This window comes from Nyctereutes procyonoides, unplaced genomic scaffold (assembly GCF_905146905.1).
Source record: "Nyctereutes procyonoides isolate TBG_1078 unplaced genomic scaffold, NYPRO_anot_genome, whole genome shotgun sequence".
NCBI lineage: Eukaryota > Metazoa > Chordata > Mammalia > Carnivora > Canidae > Nyctereutes > Nyctereutes procyonoides.
In genome coordinates this window covers 30,194,845-30,220,691 of record NW_026575160.1, presented here as the reverse complement: position 1 = coordinate 30,220,691, position 25,847 = coordinate 30,194,845, and the positions used below count along the sequence as shown (strand labels likewise).

General features: G+C 39.9%; 1 protein-coding gene across 1 annotated transcript in view; it reads right to left on the bottom strand.

Moving 5' to 3' along the window:
* Window positions 1–25,847, bottom strand: part of CFTR (CF transmembrane conductance regulator) — a 161,217-nt gene that overhangs the window by 72,649 nt on the left and 62,721 nt on the right. The window contains exons 10-11 of the mRNA XM_055314679.1: window positions 24,003–24,185; window positions 18,572–18,763 (exon numbers count right to left, since the gene is read on the bottom strand). Coding sequence (XP_055170654.1) covers window positions 18,572–18,763; window positions 24,003–24,185 — 375 coding nt within the window. The remainder of the gene's footprint in view (window positions 1–18,571; window positions 18,764–24,002; window positions 24,186–25,847) is intronic.

The window sequence follows — 25,847 nt, the reverse complement described above, 5'->3', positions numbered from 1 at the left end:
GCCAAGCCACGTATCTAGGATTCTAACCAAATGCAAGGCCTACAGCTGAATTCCACACTCCAGAGTCCAAAATCTCTATCCTTACTGAAGAAGCACCTCCAGGAACACCTCGGTCCTTAGGCTTTGACTGAGCCTTTCGATGAAGCACATCCTCTGTCCTCACCTTAGGGTAACTAATGAGAACGCTTGCGGGTATATTTCTCTCCTGCACATTTACTCCCCCCAAATCCCATTCTCTTTTAAAAAAAATGAATCTTTTAGAGTAAAAAAATATATAGTTTTCCTTATGTGAATGTATTGAGTACAAGCTTCTATAGAGGAGGTAAATTTTCTAACACGCTATGAAAAAGCCAGAGGTTGCTGGAATTATTAGAGTTTTCATTTTCCTAGATTTGAACTCAATACCATACTGGTTAAATCAGTGAAAAGCTTTTTGAATATTTTTAAAATTTAGGAATACCAGGAGTCATGCTGATAGCATGGTTATGACATAGTTACACTTAGAGAATAGGTTATGGATTTAGAGGATACAAAATCCTAGCCCAGCACTGACGTTTAATGAAGATTGGTGGAGTGAAGGAAGAGAGAGAGAGAGAGAATGGAGGGAGGGTGGGTAACCAAACACTAAGCAACAAAGAAAGGGACGCATATAAGAAAAGGAAATGAAGAGAAGTGTACAGAGTCGAGGAAGAAAATGGGAAAGGAACAGTGTCAGAAGTAGCTGTCTTTAGAAAAAGGCAAGAAGATATCGGCACAATAAAAGAGACAAGAAAAGTGAAGAGACAAGAAAAGAAGAAACCATAGAAGATCTTAAATGAACATTTCCACTTTCCCTAATGAATTTAAACGTCCAAAGAGCTCAATAATAATTTTGTTACGTTAACTTTCTGAAGACAATAAATAAGAGGCTCTTCGAGCCAAATTTCTCTCACTCATCTTTGTATGTTACAGGTATTAACAATATTTCCTGCTGTTTGTTTTCACTGTGTTCACACCACGTGATAGGCAAAATTTTCATCTTCATGAAGTCAATATATCTATCCAGAATCCCTATGTTGGTTAAAAAGCACCACTCCATTTTCAGGTTGTTCATGTAATATCCCAAATTATCTCTGAAAATGTTCATTATTCTTATAAAATTCAAAAAAATACATTCAAGGTTCAATTTTTGTACAATGGTGTAAGAATCTATACTTCTTTCCTCTTAGTTGGCTAGCAGACACGATTCATTGAATGATTTTCCTCTGAATGTGTATACCATCTACTACTATATATCAAATTCTTGGGGCGCCTGGGTGGCTCAGCGGTTGAGCATCTGCTTTTGGCTCAGGTCATGACCCTGGGGTCCCGGAATGGAGTCCCACATCGGGCTCCCCTGCATTGAGCCTGCTTCTCCCTCTGCCTGTGGCTCTGCTTCTCTCTGTGTGTCTCTCATGAATAAATAAATAAATCTTTTAAAATAAATTCTCATATTTTTAAAGATCTATTTCCGGGCTCTCTGTCTGGTTCCTCTGATCCATTTTCTATTCCTATACTAATACTCTGCTGGGTTTTCTGGTTTTGGTCTTTTAATGGCATTAAGTACGATTTAATATCTGACAAAGCACAATTATTATTCATAAATCATTTGGCTCTTTTTGTTCACTTAGTTTTTTATATAATAACAATACCACCACCAACAAAGTAATAATAATAATAGCTAATACATACCGAGCACTTAGTGCTCAGATACCATTTAAGCACTTTACATGTATATAGACTTTTAAAATATTCATCTCAGCCCTATCCTCATTTTAAACATGAAGAAATTGAAATTTAGAAAAGGTAAATATCATTGCAAAATAGCACAGCTTGTTTGGAGTCAGGATTCAAACCAAGGCAGATCTTGTTTTTAGCTCCTTCAGTAAGATTATATAATGTTCTTCATATATGTCCTATAAATTTCCTATTAGATTTATCCCTAATATATGTGTGTGTGTGTATGTATGTATTTAATTTTTTTTTAAGAGAGAGAAAGAGCATGCACATGTGTGCACAGCAGGGAGGGGCAAAGGGATAGCAAAATAGAGAATCTTAAGCAGGCTCCACACCCAGCATGGAGCCAGATACAGGGTTCAATCTCACGACCCTGAGATCATGACCTGAACTGACACCAAGAGTCGGACCCTTAACCGATGGAGCCCCCCAGGTGCCCCATCCCTAATATTTTTAAATTGAGATATAATTGGTGTATAACATTGTTTTAGTTTCAGGTGTACAACAAGATTTGATACATGTATATGTTGCAAAGTGATTCTCACAATGAGTTTACTTAACATCCATCACCACACACAATTACAAATTTATCTTTCTTGTGAAAGGAACTCACAAGATTTACTCTCTTCATAATCTTCCAGCGCATGCTATGGTACCATTAACTATGGTCACCTTGCTCTACACTACATCCCCAGGACGTATTTACCTTAAAACTGGGAGTCTCCACTTTTTGACCACCTTCATCCATTTCGTCCTCTCACCCCCCTCCTGCCCCTGTTTCTGGCAACCACCGATCTGTTTGCCATATCTAGGAGTTCAGGTTTTTTAAGATTCCATGTATAATTGAGATGATATGGTATTTTTTTTCTGTCTGATTAATTTCCCTTAGCATAATATCTTCTAGGTCCTCTCATGTCACAAATGGAAAGATTTCATGTTTTTTATGAATGAATAATATTCTGTTATATATATGTGTAGGTAGGTGGGTAGATAGATAGATGATAGATAAAATGTCTTCTTTATCCATTCATCTGTCGGTGGACACTTATGTTGCTTCCACATGTTGGCTATTCTAAGTAATACTGGAATGGACATGGGGGTACACAGATACCTTTTCAGGATAGTGCCTCTGCTTCTTTTGGTTGAATACTGAGGTGCAATGGTGAAGTCATATGGTAGTGTAATTTTTAATTTTTTTGAAGCCTCCACACCGTTTCCCACAGGTGCTGTATCAATTTGCATTCCCACCAGCACCCCTCAATATTTGCTTTTCTACTATTATGAATTGAATAACTTTCCATTTTTATTTCTTGATGCTTGTTCCTAGCAAAAAGAAAAACTAGCGACCAGCCTTCGCTCCCCCTTCCTTGTTTCCTTATACACCAGTATTTCCCCCAATAAAATCATTAAATATTTAATTCTGTCTTAGCTTAAGAGAAGAGATCTTCAAATTTAAAGGGGAGGGAAGGCTGGGATATAGGTCAGATACACAAGTCCAACCCCCAACTGAAAGGACAGAGACACATGAGGTTGGATGGAAGGACCCTAGACCACTGTCTAAATCTAACCAACTTCTGGAAAGCCATCTGGGAGTCTCTGAACCGAAATCAGTTAATAAGTAAGTCCCACGTCCTCTAAACCCAAATCTGCTTTAGTATCCTGCCACACTCAAAGCTCCACAGGAAGCTGCCTGGATGAGGAGACGACTCAAGACAAACTCAATGAGTAAAGGATTTCAATGGATGGCAACTGGGGCCATTGTTCAGTTCCACTTCCCACAATGGTGGTCCCTAAGGTACATCTCACAACCACCACAATCCTGCACCCCCCAAACCTGTCAAACAAACATGAAAATGTGTATACTCTCATCAGCAATCAGGGAACTACAAATGAGGAAAAAGAGAGAGAGAGAGAGAGAGAGAGAGAGAGAGAGAGGAGTTTTTACATATTGGAATGGCAAAAATGAAAGTCTCTGTCAATAACGAGGGCTTTTAAAGATGTGAATCAGTGGGAAGACTCATAAATCACTAGTGGCAGTGTAAACTGGTGCATCTACTTTAAAGAGCAACATGGCGGTGTCTTGTAAAATGAGAAATGTGCACAGGTACCTGAAAATATCACAATTCAATTGCTAGATTTATTCTCCAGAGAAATTCTTGCAGATGTACAAAAAGAAATAACTCGGAGATTCCCACTGCGGTAACGTGTAGAACCTTAGAACAGTCTAAATGTTCATCAGTAGCAGAAGGAGAAAACAAACGTGACACAGGAGCAGAAGACTGACATAATCTGGGGATCCCTGGGTGGCTCAGCGGTTGGGCGCCTGCCTTTGGCCCAGGGCGTGATCCTGGAGACCCGGGATCGAGTCCTGCGTCGGGCTCCCGGCGTGGAGCCTGCTTCTCCCTCCTCCTGTGTCTCTGCCTCTCTATGTCTATCATAAGTAAGTAAGTAAGTAAGTAAGTAAATAAATAAATAAATAAATAAATAAATAAATAAATAAATAAATAAATCTTTTAAAAAATTATATATAAAAAAAAGACTGACATAATCTGGACATGTAACTAGCGTGGCTAGCCCTCGACGAGATCATGGGGAGCATGGGGTTGAAGGATGATGTGTGGGAAGTCTACCACTTAGCTAGACTCTAAAGCCACACAAACAAAACTGTTGAATATTGTTTGTTGATAAGTACGTGTATAAATAGGTGTGAGTTCAACTAAGTGGATCACAAAAGTACCTGTCGCGTTCATCATAGTGACTGCCTGAAGCTTGGGGTCTTGTGGGAAAGTAATGGTGGAAAGATCTGGTACATGGTTCTACTTAAAATTTGTCCAGGACCCTCGCCAGGCAGGTAGAAAACGGCCTTGTCTCCCATCCAGAGACACATAAGGTTGTCACGTGATGGTCTCCCATCCAGAATGGACGCTAGTGATATGGACCACCTTTCAAAAGGCATGAGAATAAAAGATTCCCATATCTGACAAGATTTGAGCTACTGAGCCAGTATATTTGGCCTCCTTTTCTGGACAGAAGCCACTGATGAAGAGAAGTGTGTAAATGTGGAGACTCTAATAAGTTTCCCAGAGAGCGAAAAATTCATAGGAAACAGCTGAGACTGGCACCAAACAAAGCAGCGAGGCTACATTGAAGAGAATTGTGAATAGGCTCATTATTTTAAGATCAAATAAGTCAGTGATACCAATATCCTGTTGCTGAAGTGAGGACTTGCTCTGATTGCCTAGTTTATTGTTCATTGGTAGATTTCTTTATTAGTGTTTGGCTATTTCTGTTTGATTAAACATAAAACACTTTGTTTTGTATACATTGTTAAATATTGATCTTTGCTGATTATGAAGGGCACCCAAATCTGGTAATATATTTATCTTAAGGGTGTTAGTTTTCAGCCTCCACAGCAGATTTTCCTTTATGTGAAAATTATAAACTAAAAAAAAAAAAAAAGGAAAAAAAAAGTGTCCCGCTTGGAACCGTCGTGAGTTTGACAAGCAGTGTAAGGACATGTGTTGCTTAGAGGAGGCTTGCACAGCGACAAATTCTCTTTCTCTTTACTGGCACACAACTTGAATTCCTCTGGAGCTATCCATAGGACCTGTTGGAGGAGGTCACTCAGCGCCATTACGATGCTGGGCACGACTTGACTTCTTAAATAAAAAACTGACTCCTGGGCGCCTGGTGGCTCAGTGGGTTAAGCATCTGCCTTCTGCTCAGGTCATGCTCCCAGGGTCCTGGGAGTCAGCCCGTGTGGGGTTCCCTGCTCAGCGGGGAGCCTGCTTCTCCCTTCCCACTCCCCCTACTTGTGTTCTCTCTCCTGTCTCGCCAATAAACAAATAAAATCTTTTTTAAAAAATAAAAACCTGACTATTAAATTTTTAAATAAAAAAACCTAAGCCTTAACATAAATCAAAGATAAACTTCTAAACATTATGCTGCATTCTCTTGTTGAAGGCTACCCTAAAATATCTTTATATGAAGGTTTTTCACCTCCTACACCACCATCTTTTTTTATTTTTTTAAGATTTTATTTATTTATTCATGAGAGACACACAGAGAGAGGCAGAGACACAGGCAGAAGGAGAAGCAGGCTCCCTGCAGGGAGCCCGACGCGGGACTCGATCCCGGGTCTCCAGGATCACACCCTAGGCCGATGGCGGACGTTCAACCATTCAGCCACCCAGGCGTCCCTTATTTCTTTTATTTTTTTTAATAATTTTCCCAGCACAGTTTATCTACAGATAAAATCAAATACGTGGAGCACTGGTTCTCAAAGCGAAGTATGTGGACCAACTATTTCAGAATCCCCTGGGGAGCTCATTCAAAATGCTGTACCCACTCATACTCAGAGGAATTAGAGACGAGCCTGGGAATTTGCATCTTGTAGTTATTATACTTGCCGAAACAGATCCTTACTACTCTCCAGGCTGACGTAAAGGCTGGCTTCCTTTACAACATGATAGTCAGAAAGATAAATGCCAACCTCAAAGGAGTCTGTGCGTATAGTAGGTCTGTTTGAGATCGTAAAGTACCTGAAAATACTTAGATAAAGAGTATGAGAGAAGGTCAAAGTAATGCTATAAGTGTGCAATAAAGTTTAACTTATTATTAAGACATGTATAATATACCCAATCTGCTGTATTCCCTTTTCACACAGATGTTTGTCATTTTATCTTTTAAAAATGCAGCTAATCACAAGCCTAACATTATTCACCTGAGCTAGACAAAGCAGAAATTTTTAAAGAGGAATTGGTAACCTAAAGATCACTACCCGACGTGAACATCCAACAGAGGACTGATATAGGGTGTCCTTACATTAAAGGGAGGGAGAGCTTTAAGGGTGGAGTGTTACATTTAATGTTCATTGCAATTTTGCAATATTTGCTGAGTACATTTGAGCTTTCTGTGGCTTTGTAGATAGGAAAATATCATAAACCTTGTTTTACAGCTATCTTATCACTCTTTAGAACAACCTTGACAATATAGCTGCTTGTGGTAAGGGAGGAGGGTGTGAAGCTTGGTTTGAGGGAACATGAACTTTAGAGGTAATAACATGCAATAAACAGGTTTGTAAGAGTAAATCATTGGACGCTTGGTGCCAGTGTTATTAATGTTTAATAATTACTAAGCACTTGTGCTGTATGCACAAGCAACATGAGCAAGGAAGGAGAAGAAGTGTTGGGGGAACAGAGAGAAGGGGTAGGGAGGACACAGGAAGGGGAGGAGAAAACGTTAAGACAGTCAAGCCAATTCTAGAAAAAGAGCCAAAGAATGAATTAACCATTTTTGCACGTAGCTTTTGTAAACACGGATGCATTATCTTGAGAGCACTGGGTAGCTCTGTGTGACACAGCAACAGAAGGTGACTTCTACAGCACTGAATACACATGAATGAATTCATAAACTAAAACCTGGTGTCCTGGGGATGCCTGGGTGGCTCAGCAGTTGAGCATCTGCCTTGGGCTCAGGGTGTGATCCCAGGGTCCTGGGATCGAGTCCCGCATCGGGCTCCCCAGAGGGAGCCTGCTTCTCCCTCTGCCTGTGTCTCTGCCTCTCTGTCTCTCTCTCTCTCTCTCTCTCTCTCTCTCTGTGTGTGTGTGTGTGTGTGTGTCTCATGAATAAATAAATAAAATCTTTAAAAATAAATAAATAAAACCTGGAGTTCTGCTTATTAGGAAAGGTAATTTGTTGACCCAAGTCAAACTTGATTACAAATAGCTGTCCATAGAAATACCAGCTAAAGATTAATCCTTGCCAGAAAGCACAGGAGGTGAGAACTGTTTATCAACGTGAAAAAAAATTAATAAAACCTCTTCTTTCATTGAGGTTTGGTGCTGACCAAATTTATAGCAGAAAACTCCAATTCCAATAGAGTTTTATTGCCGGCAACAAAAGTACAAAAGCTAGTTCTTTTACATAATGGATGCTACAGTCTCGTCACCAATATTCAGCGCCTATTTAACATTCAGATATGTACATCCATATATATGGTTTTATGTATGAGCTTGTGAGTGTATATGTAATTCTGTTAATATCTCTATGCCTCCTTAGCGTTAATTTCTGTATGTATGTAGGTCTAGACTTGTATTGGAAAATAACATAAGCCTTTTTAAAGGAAGAACTATAAAATGCAATGATCTAAGGTGTCCCTGGGTAAATGCTCCCAAGGAAGTAAAGTTAGAAAAGATACTCAAAACAAACAAACAAAAAGAATCTTGTTTCTCTTATTCTGGCTCAACATTAGATCTATTCAACTTCTGGACTCCAGATATCAGATTCTCTGAAATGAGATTTAAAAACCTGGATTTTAAGAGCTCCCTAAATGGTTTTGACTCAGCTGGTCTAAGAATTGGCACTTAGGAAGCTTGTTAATTCCTTTACTATCTCCTCTACGTCTACCCACCCAAGATTCTGGGACAAATCCAATGCCTGATAAAGCACTTCTTTCCCAGTACTTAGCCGGCACATTACTCTGCTACCCTGCCATTGACCCTGCTCTGGACTTCCTAACTTGGCTCCCAGGTCCCTGGTACCTAGTGACTCAATTTCTTAGGAGATGGACTTTAATACTCACTCACCCTTCCTCTGAAGTAACCCCACCATGATCCTTATTCTCTCAAGACCTGGCTTTGGAGCACCAGCTGCTCAATGTGGCCTGAGCAGGCTTCCTCTCCACCTCCTTGGACTTCCATAGGAGGCAAGAAGAAGAGATGCTGCCCCAAGAGGAAAGGAAAAGGAGAAGATAATTTGGAAGAGAAGCTGGAAAGAAATTTCCTGACGTAGTTAAATATCAAGTGGGTAGTATATAGGCCGTTCCCCCAAGATATGCTAATTTAGGACCAGGTAGCTTGACATATCATTTCCATGAAAACAAATAGTCTGCAAATAGTCTTCACAACTGTGTCATGGAATTCTATTAGGTCACAAGTCTTTGTTATCATAATCTTTCCCTTCACAAATGGCAGATTTACAATTTTAATGGTTTAATTAATAATGCTGCTAACATCATAGTGAGATTAAGTAGCCTGAAGTTCTGACTTAAAGTCAGCAATGTTCAGTGGGTAAGTCATTAGAGTCTAAGACTTTCTTTTCTAATGAGGAATAACCCTAATAAAGTAAAGGACAAAGATAAGGAATCAGAAGACTTGGATTCCCTTGCTGGTCCCATCCGTTATGGATCTTCAACAAGTCTCTTAAAAATTTTACTTCCTTTTTTCTTTAAAATTGGAAAAACAGTATTTCATAAAATTCTAACCACAACATCTCCACTCACCCCCTCCAATTTGCATATTATATTAGATGAATCTTCCTAAAATATTCTTTCTATTATGACACTTCCCCCAGTAGAGGAAAGCAACCACAGAGGATGCTGCAGACCTGTAGAGCCATTTGCTCCCCTCCCAGGGTACTCTCCTGGGCTCCCACTAATTACATTCCGCTGACTTCTCTGCAGCTAGAATGCCATATGAGAAGTGGATTCCACTGACTGGATTTACAAGAAACACAAAAATGAAATGGATGACTTTGTCTTTCAGCCTTTTTTTTTTTTAATTGCTGGCAAATGGAAGGACAGAAACCGTGAGCTGACAATCCTCTCCCAATTCAGCCATCACCCCATACCCCTGTCATCCCAGACCCCAGTCTTGCTGCACTACCTGGAGCTCCTGCTCCAGGCCCATTTCATTATACACTCTAGCCACAGAGGACCGACCATACCTCCTCAAATATACAGGGCTCCCTCTGGGCTGCAGGCCTTGTACATCCTGTCCTCTTTCTGGAATGTTCTCCCAGTTTTTCTTCACTCAAATGATTCCTGTTTATCCATCATCTCTCACCTGCAATGTCACGTTCTCCAGGGACACCTTCCCTGAACATCTAACATCAGACTAATTGCTACTTCTCTGTGCTCATCTAAGGACCCTACACTAACCGATATCATAGAATTCATTAAACTGCTCTGGTTTTTATTGGTTATCTCCACGAGACTCAAAGCCCCTTAAGGACAGGGACTGTGTCTGATTCATTAATAATTCCCAGAGTTTGGCAGAGTGCTTAGTTCAATGTTTGCACTTACAAATATTTACTAAATGAGTGAATATCTTTACTAAAAGATGTATAGATAGATAGAGAGATCTCTCCCCTCAAACATCTGTAGGTCAGAAATTAATTGCAGACAGGACCCTTGTTATACTTGCAGGCAGCATCCAGAATGCCTAACATACTACTGTGCCCACAGGAGGAACTCAAATATTTGTGGAAATCAACTTTTTAATTTGGTTAATCTGAATCAAGGCTAGCTAAATCTTCTGAATAAAGATTAGGTATTACTGACTTCTTTCTGAAAGACATTAATGGTAATACAATTGCCATTTCAAGAACACTTGTATTCAAATTTTTCAGAAAAACCAAGCCCCCCTTCCTACAAAGACCTTTATGAACATTACTGAGTTCTAAGGTTCTATGAAAATATAAGTGTAAAATCTTCTGTTGATCTTGTTTCATTAGCTGCTGCTGCAAAGAGGGAGGGGGAGTTTTCCAAGAGTGCAGGGCTTAGAATCCCAGTTCTTCAGGAGAGATGAAACCTTAAGCATAGACACGTGATACATCATGGTTCTTACCTTTGGAAAACTTCATGGGTTCTTTGTTTTGTATTAATATGAAAACCTAGCTTAAATATCTTGATTTCATTATTTATTCATGAGAGAGCCTGATCCCAGACAATTATAATGATATTTTTATAATACTGTTCCGTTGAGGCCCCTGGGTGGTTCAGTCGGTTAGGGATCTGCCTTTGGCTCAGGTCATGATCCCAGGGTCCTGGGATCGAGCCCCACATGGGGTTCCCTGCTCAGCAGGGAGCCTGCTTCTCCCTCTCCCTCTGCCTGTTGCTTCCCTGCATGTGCTCTCTTTCTCTGTCAAATAAATAAATGAAAATTAAAAAAAAAAAAAAAACGTTCTGTTGACTAGCCCAAATCTTACTGAGACAAGCAGTCCTAGTGCTATTTTGGTTTTATTAGAAATGTAAAACTCCCCTTTGTTAAGCTAACAATTAATTCCCGAATTTGCGATTTCAATTCCTAAAATCTAGTTCACGCTTTTAGGATTCAGCACAGTTTCTCTTTGACTGCAAACTCTAAGCAATGTTGTCACTAGATAACTAGAAAGTGAGAATTCAATGGACCAAAGAGCTTTAGCACAGCGGTCTGACATAATTAGCTCTCTCGACAGATGTTAGCTAGTGTTTATTTTTAAGTTCCAGGGCTCAAATGAAGTGAAATAACAATCCAGTTCAGGAAACCCTGTGGCATTCCTGTTGGTTCTGGTTCAACAGTTTTATAAAATAAATGTACTTGCTTCATATTACAGTAAATAAATGGCAATGCTCTCCAACTCACTTAATTACCTATTAGGAGAAAATTGCAGGTGGTTCAAGGTACAGTCATTAAGTGTGGGGTTTTTTTCTGGTTTAGGGGACATAGTTCAATGTGTTTCAGGTATCGGTTTTATGTGTCCATTATGTCTTGGCTGCTATTGAACGCAAATGTGAATTCCAATGGCCCCATTTTATTTACAGATCTCCCGAATGAACATTCCTGAATTCTCCTGTAGTGATGGACTGACTATCCAAAGGTTAGGCCTCTGTTCATACAGGTTCGTTTTGGCCAGATCTGGAGATTCAGAGGTCAAATACAAATTTAATTAGATTTGTGGTATCTGCATGATGGAATTTATTTTCCAGAACAGTCATTAACTCATTTCTTTGCTTACTTCCCTCCCAAGTTTTTCATACTTCTTGCCAATTTCCCTCCCAAGTTTTTTTTTTTTCCTTTAACAACTTCTTGCCAATTTTCCTCCTAATTTGTCTTCTAGTGACTTAAAGATGAAACCTGCCAAGCAGTGGTAGAGGAAACACAAACCAAACTTTACTTCTGCAACTTACCTAGTAAATATTTTTATTGCAATGCATATGTAATGGCTGCCAAGACAGATACTTCATGAAGGCCATTTTGCGGTTACAAAAGGATCTCAACTACTTTGTGGAAACCGATTATATATCCTAAGTCCCTAACCTCTTCTCATATCCCACACCCTACCTTCCACCATGCACTATCATAAAAGCCAAACCCAGGTGCTTTTACAAGAGAGTGAGTCACTGAAAATGGTCAGTCCAACTACTCATTACCAAAACACCAACCTGCCTAGAATTCTCTTGCTGTCAGCTGCGGGGCTCAATGGGAGGTGAAGTGCTTAAAAAAAATAAATAAATAAAATAAGAGAACAGCGAAGTCTATCCCTCTTTCAATAATGAAACAGGGTTACAATCTCCTTAAGGAATAAATAAGTCAACAAGGGCCTAGTTATGCTGAGTCCTCTTTTGAAGCTAGCAGCATCTCCAGTGCCGGTTAGGGAAGCATACAAATATTTAGAAGGACCCTCAGGGTAGTCTGGTGACATGGAAAGAAAAGAATGCATTAATGGGCACAGGGATATAAAACAGTATTTAAAACAAAACACAAAACAAAAACACCCTCTACACTGGTCTAGGAATCCATTGTACTCTCATCTAGATCCTGAGTAGGAAATGTTGACACAGCAGGACACGGAGATGATCCTAAAGGAGAAGAAAGGAAGGCGAAGGATGCACCTGACTCGCTCCCCACGGTCCGTTCTCCGCGCAGGGTGTCTCCGCGCCCTCCCCTGCGATAAAGGCTCCAAGCTACCCGCCGGCGGACAGTTTTCAACAAACTGAAATCTGAAAACTATGTGAACTATGCTGTGCGTGCGTCCCCCCCCCCCAGCTTGCACCTGCCCGCCTGCCCCTGTGACAGTGAGCATCGCTGCGCACGCAAGCGCTCCGTCCACAGGAGAGCCGAACAAAAACACAAAAATGAGGAAGAAACTATCCCGTTCTCATCTCCAGTTCCAAGTCGGCCCGGAGCACGTTGAGAAACAGATGGAGGCTGGCAGGCAAAGCGAACACAGACCGACTCCCTCTGTTTGCACTGGGGGCGAGGCCACCGGGCAGGGCTGGAGGCCCCTGGGCCGTCCCCCGGGGGGCTGCGCGTCCCTAAGGCTCCAAACCCTCCTCCCTGCCTGGGAAATAAGCACCCCCCCCCCTTCGGAAGGCCCCAACTGGCTCTTCTTTAAAGGTGAGGGACGCTTGTTTAACAAGAACAACAAAAGATCCCCAAATCGGAAAGCCCCGAGGGCTGAAAACAGAGGCCCTGTTTTCAGGGCCTTTGGCTGAAGTAGCCTAGCACCCCAGCCCCGCTGTTAGGGCCGCAGCCGGGGGCCCGCTGAGCGGAATCGTCCTGCCCCGCGGGCCCACCGCAGCTGCGTGTGCAACAGTCACCTGCTAAGAACCTACACACACACACACACACACACACACACACACACACACACACACGGCCTCTGCACCTGCCCGGTGGACCCACGGTTCTCCAGCAGTTCGCCGGCGCTCGATAAATGACAACAGGCAGGGGACATTCAACACCCAGAGGACAAGCACGAGCCTGCACGCCCAGCGTGCGGACAGCAGGTGCCCGCGACAAGCACAGAGAGGCCAGGAGCTGGATGCTTTGGCCTATTACCGGGCGGCGGGAAGGCCCGGTGGCTAAAGAGGCAGGACAGGAGGGAGCGGGGACTCAGAGATCACTAGAAACGAAAAGCTAAGAGTTTTGACAACCTCAGGCAAAGGGGAAGGAGAGCCAAGTGTACCATACGAAAGCAAAAAAGCCACCCGCGGTGTCCTCCCCCAGGAAGTCTGTCCCTCCCGGACACGCAGAGCCTCCATCAGATGTCTCCTTCTCTGTGCGTCCTTCCTAAACCCATCGCGTCCTACCTGCCCCCCTTTCCAGTTCCTGTTGTTCTGGGAATCCTTAATCCTAAAGCAATCTCTCTTCTTCTAATTTCTTTAGGGAAAAAAAAAATCCCTCAGCCTTCCCCTGAAGGCCCCTTTTCCCTAAGGCCCTTCCCTATGGATGGAATAGGACAGAGATGCGGCCCTCCTGAGCTCCGCACAACCCCTCCCCTTAACTCCTGTTTCTTCTTGCCCCTCACAACCCCTGTTCCTGGATCGCTGACCCCGCTCCTGCTCGCCTCCCGTCTGCTAGTCCGAAGAGCAAATACTGCTGCTGCTACTGTCACTACCATTGCGGGCTGTTTTGCTCATCAAGTACTTTCTGTGCACCAGAAAAATCTACAAAACTCTACAAAATAAGTCATATAATCTCCATATTAGAGAGGATAACCCTCAGTGTATAATAGGACTAAGCAACTTTCTTTACTAGCCCAACTCTCTCAGATTTCAAAATATATGCTCTTTCTGCGAACCCACGGACTTCCAAAATGCACCCCCCTTAATTCCGTTCCTCGTATCATAGCCAAAGTGATAGACCCACAGTGCAAAACTGGCTGCATCCCTCCCCCGATTAAAGGTCTCCAAGGAGCAATTCCTGAGCCTGGGGTGCAAAGTCCCGAGGACATGGTCCTCCAGGTCCATTCCTCCCTCTGCCCTCAGTGTCCCCCTTGGTCCCATCAAGAGCTTGTGGTTCCCTGCACGAACCGATTGGTTTCATGTCCTGTGTTTCCGCTCAGTTTCTTTGGTCCAGAATACCTTTCCCATTTTTACTCATTCTTCAAGCTGTCCAATTTTAGAGAAAGTCTTTCCTGAACCACTGAGGCAAGCCAAAAACCCTCAAGTGGGCTTCCGCAGTGCCCTCGGAACACCTTTATCCCGATACTTGCTATCATTTATTGAAAGGGTCTCTTTACAGATGTTTTCCCCCAACCAGCCTGAAAGTTATTTGAGGGAAGGGGGAATAACTTTTCATTTTGTGCCCACCCTGACCCCACCACTGGGAACAGTGTCTGGTACAGGGTAATCACATAAGTCATGTTTTGGGGTCTGAAAGGCACATAGAAACTGGAATCGTCACCCAAGCCCACTGCCGTTTCTGGAACATGGAACCAATGTGCCTGAACTCCAAACTGTCTGATGCCATCTGTTTTCTTCCACAGAATACTCCAACTTGGGATCCCTGGGTGGCGCAGCGGTTTAGCGCCTGCCTTTGGCCCAGGGCACGATCCTGGAAACCTGGGATCGAGTCCCACGTCGGGCTCCCGGTGCATGGAGCCTGCTTCTCCCTCTGCCTATGTCTCTGTCTCTCTCTCTCTACCTGTGAGACTATCATAAATAAATAAAAGCTTAAAAAAAATTCTCTTTAAAAAAAAAAGAATACTCCAACTTTTGTTCATTGGGTCATGAACAACAGCTACCATATTTCCAGATAACCACTTTTCTAATTTTTTCTTATAGCTACTTTTGTCATCATCAAAGTTCACATTGATGACTCTTCATGGTTCTCCATCATGGTTCTCCCATCTTAATCACACCAAGTTCCACCTCATTTCCATAGTAGTCACTCACTAACAAGAACTGACTCTCAGAACATATTCATCTTACATCACGCTCTCTAGCAGTATTCTCCACCTCAAAAGGACGTAGAGGGGGCACCTGGGTGGCTCAGCGGTTGAGCGTCGACCTGTGGTTCAGGTCGTGATCCTGAGGTCCTGGGATTGACCCACATGGGGCTTCCTGCAGGGATCCTGCTTCTCCTTCTGCCTATGTCTCTGTCTCTCTCTCTGTGTCTCTCACGAACAAATAAATAATTTTTTTAAAAAAAAGGAAGTAGAAATGAGGTAATATTTACTGAATGGCTAATTTACACCAGGTGCTATGTTACACACCTTATATTTGTTCCATTTAATTTTCTCAATAATCCTGTAACCATTTATTCATCAATCTCCCAATTCTTCACACCAACCTAAACTTCTCTCTACTTTATTGTCAGCTCTAATGTTCTTAGTCAAAAAAATTACTCCAAGGCCATAAATTTCACTCTTGTCACCACTGGAATCCCGCAGTGAATCATTCCACTGTGGGAGGACATTAGCCCTGTACCTATTCCTTACATTGGGCAAATCCAGATCAATTCTTATGCTCCCTCTTTTCACTCCTACAGAACGGGTTCTTTCATTTTCTATTAGAGCACCAACTACATTCTTTATTGATACGTTTCTTTCTCCCACTGGTCCATTAACCTCACAAGTATAAGGATCTTATTCTATTCATATTTTTATTAAATACAGCAAGGCTCCAATGTTTTTAAAATGAAGACTTTTGGGGCAGCCCGGGTGGCTCAGCAGTTTAGCGCCGCCTTCAGCCCAGGGCCTGATCCTGGAGACCCAGGATCAAGTCCCCCATTGGGCTCCCTGCATAGAGTCTGCTTCTCCCTTTGCCTGTGTCTCTGCCATTCTCTCTCTCTCTCTCTCTCTCTCATGAATAAATAAATTAAAAAAAAAAAACGAAGACTTCTTAACTCTTTTCTAGTTTAAGCATTTATTTGGGTACAAAAGGCCATATATTGAATGTTTGCATTTGTGTAAAATATCCAGAACAGGAAAACTTCAGAGACAGAAGGTGGATTAGTGGTTGTTTACAGTCAGGTGTGTGTGTTGGGGTGGGGGGGGTTGGTATGAAGAAATGGAAACTGATTGCTAATAGCACCTCTTTTAGAGGAGTTGAAGATATGGTGATAGGCATACGGCCCTGTAACTATACTAAAAAACACTGACTCATACACTTAAAAATAATTTTGAGGTTGGTCATAGAATCACAAAAAAAAAAAAAAAAGAATAAGCTCTTCTTGCTCTTAACCTCTTTTCTTTCATTATTTTTAACAGCTTTATTGAGATATGATTCACTTACCACACAATGGTTCACTAAAACACAGATCCCTATGATGAGTACCATTTAGAAAATGGGGGCAATCCAGGTGGCTCAGCGGTTTAGCGCCGCCTTCACCCCAGGGCGTGATCCTGGAGTCCCGGGATCAAGTCCCCGATGGGCTCCCTGCATGGTGCCTGCTTCTCCCTCTGCCTGTGTCTCTGCCTCTCTCTCTCTCTCTCTCTCTCTCTCTCTCTCTCTGTGTGTGTCTCTCAGGAATAAATAAAATCTTAAAAAAATAAATAAATAAAGCCCAAACCTGACATGTCTCTCCCTGCTTAAAAAAAAAAAAAAGAAAAAAAGAAAAAAGAAAAGAAAATGGGCTGTGTATTTTTCAGCTTGGTTTTCCCACACTTAGCACAGTATTCATGTTAATAAATGCTCATTTCATGAATGAGGGACCCACAGCTCTGAATTTATTATAAGTAATTTAACTATGCTCTATTTGGGGTAAATATACTTTTATTTGGTGGAATCAAATCACCATTTACAAAATCATTTCTATGAGAAAAGGTATATTCAAAGCAAAAAAATAAAGCATACCAGAAACCTTCCACCACCTTTCAACTAATAAATAAACTCTATGATTTATCTTGCAAGACACTACCACTCCTACATCCCAGTCCCCACCTAGATAAGTATCTCGGGTCTCTAAAAACACTCAGATTTTTTTAAAATAACAAATCCCCTGAGAGTTTCACCCGCCAGGTTGTGAAATACTATTCTTGGAAGAAGGGCTTTTGAGGAATGAAGAGTATCTTCTTCAAGATAAATCCAATACTTTTTCAGGGTAGTTTTTATTATGTTTTTGTGTACACAAAATAAGAGAATGGAGCTCTAAAAAACTCCTTTGAATGGGTCAGTATCTACAGGAAGAGCCACTTGTACAAGCATGTATCCCTCTTTTTGTAAGAACTGCAGCTTCTATTAGACTTTTCTATTTTTTATGTATACTGTATTTAAGTTTCATTTTATTTCCATGGCAATTTTTTTTTCATAAAAGAGGACTTAAAGGAATTCACTAGAGTCAAATCCCACCTATCAAAGATAATGACTTTGTGTTTTGTTTGTTTTATTATTAGCTCATTTCTACTTCCTTTTTTTAAAAAAAATTTATTTATTTGTTTGTGAGAGACACAGAGAGAGCATGAGCAGGGGTAAAGAGGGAGAAGGAGAGGGAGAGAGGGGCTCAGTCTTACAACCCTGAGATCATGATTATAGCCAAAATCAAGAGTAGGACACTTAACCAACTAAGCCACCCAGATGGCTAAATATAGTGACTTTGAATCAATTATTATTCAGGCAATACTGTTGATAAACCTCATAAGGATATATTCCCTGCCTTAACATTTACATCAATAATTATTGAAACCTCCACCATACAATTTATGTATTAAATAGCACAAGAATCCATATACTGGCCTCCCTTAGAATACTTCACATATTTTCAGATAATTAGCCCATTCCCCAATATTATTATAAAAAAAGTCAACAGTATCATCTTCATTTTGGCTCTGTTTCAGAAAATGACAGTCACTAGAGGTCATGTAGTTATACGTTTAAGGCCAAAGGATAAAATATAATCACAATTTTACCTCTGTTTCTCTACTAACAGGTCAATGCTCACACAATTAGGGTTTGGTAATTATTAAAATTATTAAAATCCTCTCATGTAATTTTGAAGTATCTTTTTAAAAACGCATACCATATAAAGTCCATTGAGGACATGTGTCACACTGATGAGTCAATAAAATTATCTCCATTTCATAGAGTTTTTATCGTAACCAAATCAGCGCCTTTCATTTTAAAAATAAATTGTACTTTCTCTATGTTTTTGTAAATGTCTTAAAGCAGGGGTCATATATTTTATTAGTTGATTTACTCAGGGTAGTTTGTCCATATTGGAAATTTGATTAATATATGTACGCTGACTGTTGAATAGGAGGCTAATTATATACCTCAAGTAGTTTGAAGATTTCATACACATCATCAGAAGTATGTCACATAGTCACTTACCTCCTCTAGTTGGCATGCTTTGATGACACTCCTATATCTATACTCATCATAGGAAACACCAAAAATTATGTTTTCTTTAATGGTGCCAGGCATAATCCAAGAAAATTGAGAGCAGAATGAAATTCTTCCACTGTGCTTAATTTTACCCTCTGAAGCCTCCAGTTCTCCCATAATCATCATTAGGAGTGAAGTCTGGAAATAAAGCCATGGTTATTAAGTTAAATCATTTGATCAAATCATTCTCAGAGTATACCCACCTCCAACTATCATCCTAAGCAGAGGTATCTATTCTGATTTTAAAGGAGTCTATATTAATTTAAGTAAGAAGTAAGAAGTAAGCACTTCTTGTTCTGGATATGCTGCTAAGCACAAAAGACACAAAAAGGAATAAAAGAGACAATTACAGTGGATGTGATAAGTGCTATGGTAGAGGTTCACAGGGATTGGAGCACCTGATTCAGATCAATAGGATGAGTTTGGAGGACGTCAGGGAAAGATTAGTCCCAGCTAACATCCACCGAGTACTTCGTCTATACTGGGTGCTGTTGTATGTGATTTAACTGCATTCATTTATTTAATCCTCACAATAACCCAACAAGGCAGATTCAATATGATCTTCATCTAACAAGATATCAGTTAAAAAGAGAGATAATCAGATAATATTGTTCCCAGGAGCCCTTCTTGAAGAAATGAGGATAAAATCATCCAAGAGATGGAGCGCCTGGATGGCTCAGTGATTCAGCGTCTGCCTTCAGCTGAAGGGGGTGATCCTGGGGTCCTGGGATCGGACTCCCGACATGGAGCCTGCTTCTCCCTCTGCCTGTGTCTCTGCCTCTGTGTCTCTCATGAATAAATAAACAAAATCTTTTTTAAAAATCATCCAAGAGATGACTGAAGAAGCTTCACCAAAAAGACTATCAGTGAGCAAAGATTTTATATAAAGGACTGTGAACTAAAATTTAAACTAATGTGGGAATTAGAGTTGAAGAAAAGAATTTCAATACGTTATATGCCCGACAATAAGTAAAATACAAACAAAACAGAGGAAATGGGGTATAAAGGAAATTTGCTGATTGCTTTATCAAGAAAAACTGGAAGTCAAAGGATATCATTTCAAGGTAACACACTGGGTAATAGATGTGTAAACATATTTAACACTACAAAGATAAATCATTAAGAAAGATAATACTATTGACTAACATTAAGTAGAAGGAAAGGAGGCAGCAGAGAAAGAAAAAAAAACATTGATTTTATCAGAGCTTACATTAGGTAAAGATTAAAAATAAAGTTATTATAAATATAACCACTATAATAAAACACTTCCACAACCTCTAAAAAGTTGGAATGCCCTTAGGCTCACACCTTGGCCCCTTTCCTTTCCCTTCTTATCCATACTCCATCCTTTGGAATCTCATCTAGCCTCAAGTTTTTCCACTGCCAGCCCCTACTTCCTTGAAATCAGAGCTGTGTATCCAACTAACATCTCAGCTTGGATGTCGAATATGCATTATAAACTTAATGTTTTACAGTCTAGCTCTGCCCAAACCGGTTTCTCCCATAATCTTCTCAGGTAATGGTACCTTCATGCTTCCAGTTACTCAATCCTTGGACTCGTCCTTGACTCCTCCATTTTTTTCATAGGCCGCGTATGAAAAAATCTAATTCTGTGGTATCTTTCTTAGAAACATGTCCTGAATCTGACTGCTACTTCCATCATCACTATCTGGAATAAGCCAACATCATCTCCTGCCCAGTTAGCACAATAGCCTCCTAACTCCTCTCCTTGCTTCTACGCTTGTCTCTCTACAACCTATTTTCAAAGTGGCCCCACCAAAAAGTAAGTCGAGTCATGTTACTTTTATGCTTAAAACCCTCTAATGGCCTCCCATTTCCTAAAATAATACAAATATTAAAATAATATTATACAAAAATATTATATAAAATAATTCATTACATATTTTGGCATTTTGAGGGAGAGGACATTAAGTGGAAGCATCACTGAATATATATGTTGATGAAACCTCACAGACATTTGTGTTTTATTCTAAAATTTTATTTGAAATGTAAACAAAAGCAGGAGCTAATAGTTTATTCTATACATCTGCTGCCAACTATTATAAGACCAAACTAAAATTTAGTACCCGGGTAAGGCCAGGATGGATGATAGAAACTATGTGGTGTCAGGGGTTGTCAGCAAGGCCACAGAACTGCTTCAGCTGTGGTGGAACAACAGAAAAATGAAAGTCCCTCCACCCTGGGGAAGATGTCACAAAGCCAGCCTTCAGTCCCGAGTACCCAGTGGTGCAGACTCTTAAACCTATTTTTTTTTAAGATTTTTATTTATTTATTCATGAAAGACACGGAGAAAGAGAGAGAGAGAGAGAGAGAGGCAGAGACAAGCAGTGGGAGAAGCAGGCTCCATGCAGGGAGCCTGACGTGGGACTCGATCCTGGGACTCCAGGATCACACCCTGGGCTGAAGGCAGCACTAAACCGCTAGGCCACCAGGGCTGCCCTTAAACCGATTTTCTTTAATTAAAATGATTCACAGAAGTTTCATAAATGAAAGACACTTTAATGTAGATTAGAACAAAAAATGTATTTTTCTAAAGATGTTCAATTAAATAAATTTATGTCAAGCACTTATTACATGCTGGACACTAGGATAGTCCCTGGAATACAGTTTAAAGAAGATATGGCTCCCTTACCATCTAGACAATTATAACAGGAGTGATAAAATTAAACCTGCCTTAGTGTTTTAAGAAAATAATTGATATTAATACATATATAAATTGTTGTTACTTTGGAAAATCTAGAGATACAAACTATACCCAAAATCTCAGAGATAGCAACTTGATCCACAAATGTCCTTCCAGACACATGTATACATATATGCATGCTTTTATAAAACACAAATCATTATGTATGTAACATTCTATAACTTGTCCTTTCTTTACTTAACAGTGTATCATACATATCCTTCACAGTCATTTTCAACATCCTTTTTACTGACTGAAGAACATGCCATTCTATAACTACACCAAACTTTATCCACTCAATCCCCTAGTAGTAGACATTTAGGGGTCCCTCCAATCTTGGGTTATTGAAACAATGCTGTGATGAATGTCTTTACGTTATAAAATCTCTGCAAGCACACTAGGTTAAGTCATAGACGTAGAAGAATTATTTAGTTATCTTTAAGGCTTTCGATATACCAAATCGAGTGAGATGGGATTTGGATTAAAATGTTAATACTTTCAACTATTCAATCTTATATGTTAGCTAGATCTCTTGTCCAGATTATAAAATACTCCATTCCTAATACTATGAAAGGGCTCCCTCCTGGATTGACTTGCCAAACCCTCAGAAGAGTTTAATTATTCCTAAGGAATCACTGCCTTCATCTGACTCCATCTTCAGAGCTACTTCCCAGAAAATGCAATTGCAACTCCAGCCAGCAATTATCTGCTCATCAATTCTTAATAGAATTTCCTGAGATTTAATTGCTGGTAACTTGTTTAATTGCTTGTAATTTGTAATTCCAAAGCTATTTTTGTGCACCTTTCAAAGAAGTAATTCAAACATACAAACAGAATTTTAAAAATTATATGAAACATAATTACCTCTCGCCAGCAAACATTCTTGTTTAGATCACCTATTAATTTGTATATGAACACCTCCTCCTATGGTATCTTTCCCTTTCAATAATGAAAATTGCTACTAATATTAAATAATAGAAGGACAAATAATACTTAAAGGAGGAACAAGTTTTCCTAAGAAGAAAATATACAACTACAGCTACTTTATTTAAAAGGCCGGTTTCACATGTAGAAAAACATAATTGGAGAGAGAAATGAGCAAATTGTATTACCACCATTGTGGACATCAACTCAATGACTAGACATTTTCTGCAGCATTTTATTTCCCAAGTTTCAAACTAAATCCAAAAATATGGTTCTTCCTATATTAGATATTAATGAATGTCTTTCAGGAATGTTTAATACCTACTTTTATTTACATTTTTGTCTTATTAACAGCAGTGCTTCTCCCTCTGTATCTTCCTTCCTCCCTTTCCTTTCATCCTTGAGTTCCACCCTTTACCTGTATTTGTTTTTTAATCTGTTAATTTTTTCAGGTGTATCTCTAAATATTCCTGGCTTATAATAAGTTGGAGGTAGGGAGTAGGAAGCTGACCAGCATTAAATAAATTAACATCCTTACATGTTTCTTTCAAAAACCTATCCCACTCAATAATTTTTCCTCATAATAAATCCTAAGCAAGCCTGAATCCATTCTCTAAAATTCCACAACAAAACAAAATTTAAATAAATAAATAAACAAACAAACAAATAAATAAATAAATAAATAAATAAATAAAATTCCAAAGTTAACAAAATAGGGACCTTTTGCCTATGTGGTTACTGAGGTAAAATCTAAGCCATGGTTTTCCTGGAGCAGCTCTGAAAAATATCTGTGCCAAAGATTGTTAAAAATGAATGATTCACTTATTCAATAAAGTTACTGAATTTCTACCATGTATAAAACACTGTGTCGGGCAGCCCAGGTGGCTCAGTGGTTTAGCGGCCTTCAGCCCAGGGCGTGATCCTGGAGACCTGGGATTGAGTCCCACATTGGGCTCCCTGCATGGAGCCTGCTTCTCCCTCTGCCTGTGTCTCTGCCTCTCTCTCTCTCTCTCTCTCTCTCTCTCTCTCTGTGCTTTTCGTGAATAAATAAATAAAAATCTTAAAGAAAAAAAAGAAGAAAACACTGTGTTGACTTATATGTAAAACTTAAAAAACAAAAGGAAAGGATAAATAAATTAAAAAAGGCAAAAACAGACCCAAAAATACAGAGAACTGATGCTTGCCAGAGGGGGAGATTGTGGGGGGATGGACAAAATGGATAAAGGGGAGTTGGAGATGTAGACTTCCAGGTATGGAATGAACCATCAATGAAAGGTACAGCGCAGGGAATATAATCAATGGTCTTATAATAGAGTTGTATCATGACAGATGGTGGCTACATTTGTGAGCATAGCAGAAGTACAGAGGTGTTCAATTGTTACGTTGAACACCTGAAATTAACATAACACTGGGTGTCAACTATGCCCCAATTGAAGAAAAGAAAAAAAGAGAAAAAATTTTAATAAATGTAAAGATCAGCACATGGGGAAAGAAAGACACTGGTGTTCTGTGCCATGTAACATATAAAGATGCAGAAGAAAAAGTCACCGGAAGTAATATGAAGAAAGAAAAGACTAAAGAATATTATCAATAGAACAATTTATATTCTAAGAGACACTATATCCAAGCGTTCTCCTACTACCAACATAAGAATTTCTCCAACATACCCTCTTACACTACAGACAAACTAGGAAAAGAAAGAAACGCCTGCCAAATTAAGTTCTCAATGGTGAAGAACGAAGAGATTACCTTGCCTGCTCCAGTAGATCCAGCAACCGCCAATAACTGTCCTCTTTCTATCTTGAAACTGATGTCTTTTAGGACAGGAGTACCAAGAAGTGAGAAGTTGCTGAAGAAGAGGCTGTTGTCCCCATTGGAAATTTTTCTGTCATTACTGTTTTCTTTTGCTTTCTCAAGTAATTCCCCAAATCCCTGAAAAAATAGATACAGAGAAAATAAAAAGGTAGGCTTTTCAGGTATTTTCAGTAACTATTTGTTATATATTATGAAAAGCACATGGCACATGATCTACAGCCTATGGTATTTAATTATATAGCATGTGGGTTCTAGAGTATATGATGTAAAAAAACAAAAATTTTAATAAAGCATTTAATGAGAACATAATTTCAATATCCTAGATCGTTGCTCACCATCAAATTTTTTACCTGAAGTAAAAAGCCAGGAATACTGAAGGAGGTAACATCTCATTTCCCCCAATTTCACACTAAAGGAAATCTATATGTCTTGCCTCCCTTAGAATAAGATTGCAGAAATGAGTGGCAGTATAAGGCATTTTTATTGACTAATTACTTCATTATTTACTCAATTCTTAATAATTTAATAAATCTAGTTGATATACATGAATTATCTACATTTTAAGGTTGTTATACTTTTTCTGGCACAAAGCAAGTTGAATGGCTTGATAATGAGAACTGACAGCATGAATTCATTTATCTTCCATAAACTGAATGCACTCCTATAGCGCCAAGGTTCTGACAAAAACTCATTTAGCACACTAAGACAATATACAAAAAACAGGAATTACATCTTTTGCCACCACTTAAAACTACACAACAATTTATGTCAACTTAACGATGTGTCAGAGGTATGTGTCATAGTTTTTCAAAATTCTTTTCGGTCATACATAAGCAATTGTTTGAAGACCACTGCTTTGGGTTCTCATGATATGTATGGCTAACATCCCCCTCAGTCATCAAACAACTAAAAGCAAAGCTTTTAGACGATAAAAGGTCTTTATAAAATGGGACAAAAGCATTTGCTAGTCTCTTATTCATTTTTTTAAAAAGATTTATTTATTTATTTTAGATAGAGAGCACATGAGCAGGGGGCAGGGGAAAGGGAAAGGAGGGGGAGAGAATATTAAGCAGATTCCCCACTGCACACAGAGCCTGACCAGGGTTCAAGCTCAGGACCCTGAGGTCATGACCTGAGCCAAAACAAGAGTTGGATGTTCAACCCTCAACTGGCTGAGCTACCCAGGTGCCCCTCTCTTACTCATTTATTTATCTCACAGATATTTATTGAGCATCACCTCTGTACTAAAGACCACTTCAAGAATCCCACATGGGGACGCCTGGGTGGCTCAGTGGTTGAGCTTCTGCCTTCAGTTCAGGTCATGATCCTGAGGTCCTGGGATCGAGTCTCGCATTGGGTTCCCCAAGCAGAGCCTGCTTCTCCCTCTCCCTGTGCCTCTGCCTCTCTCTGTGTGTCTCTCATGAATGAATAAATAAAATCTTTTTTAAAAATCCCACATAGGAGAATAATGAATGAATAGATATTAATACTGAAACGTGCTAGTGATAGAACTGAAAATCACACCAAATCTTATAGGACGACATTACAGAGAATAAGCACTCAGAGCTTGGCCAAGTAAATGACCTGCAAGCTGAGCTATGAGGGCCAGAAGGGGGATTGCACAAGACCAGGAAATGGTATTGGTGATCCAGGAAGACAGATGTGTATATACAATGACTTAGTCTTAAAAAACAAAATACGTCTCAGAAACGGTAAACGGCTAATCAGATATATACGGCAAAATGACAAAAGGAGTCCTTGGTAAAGATGGGCAATGCA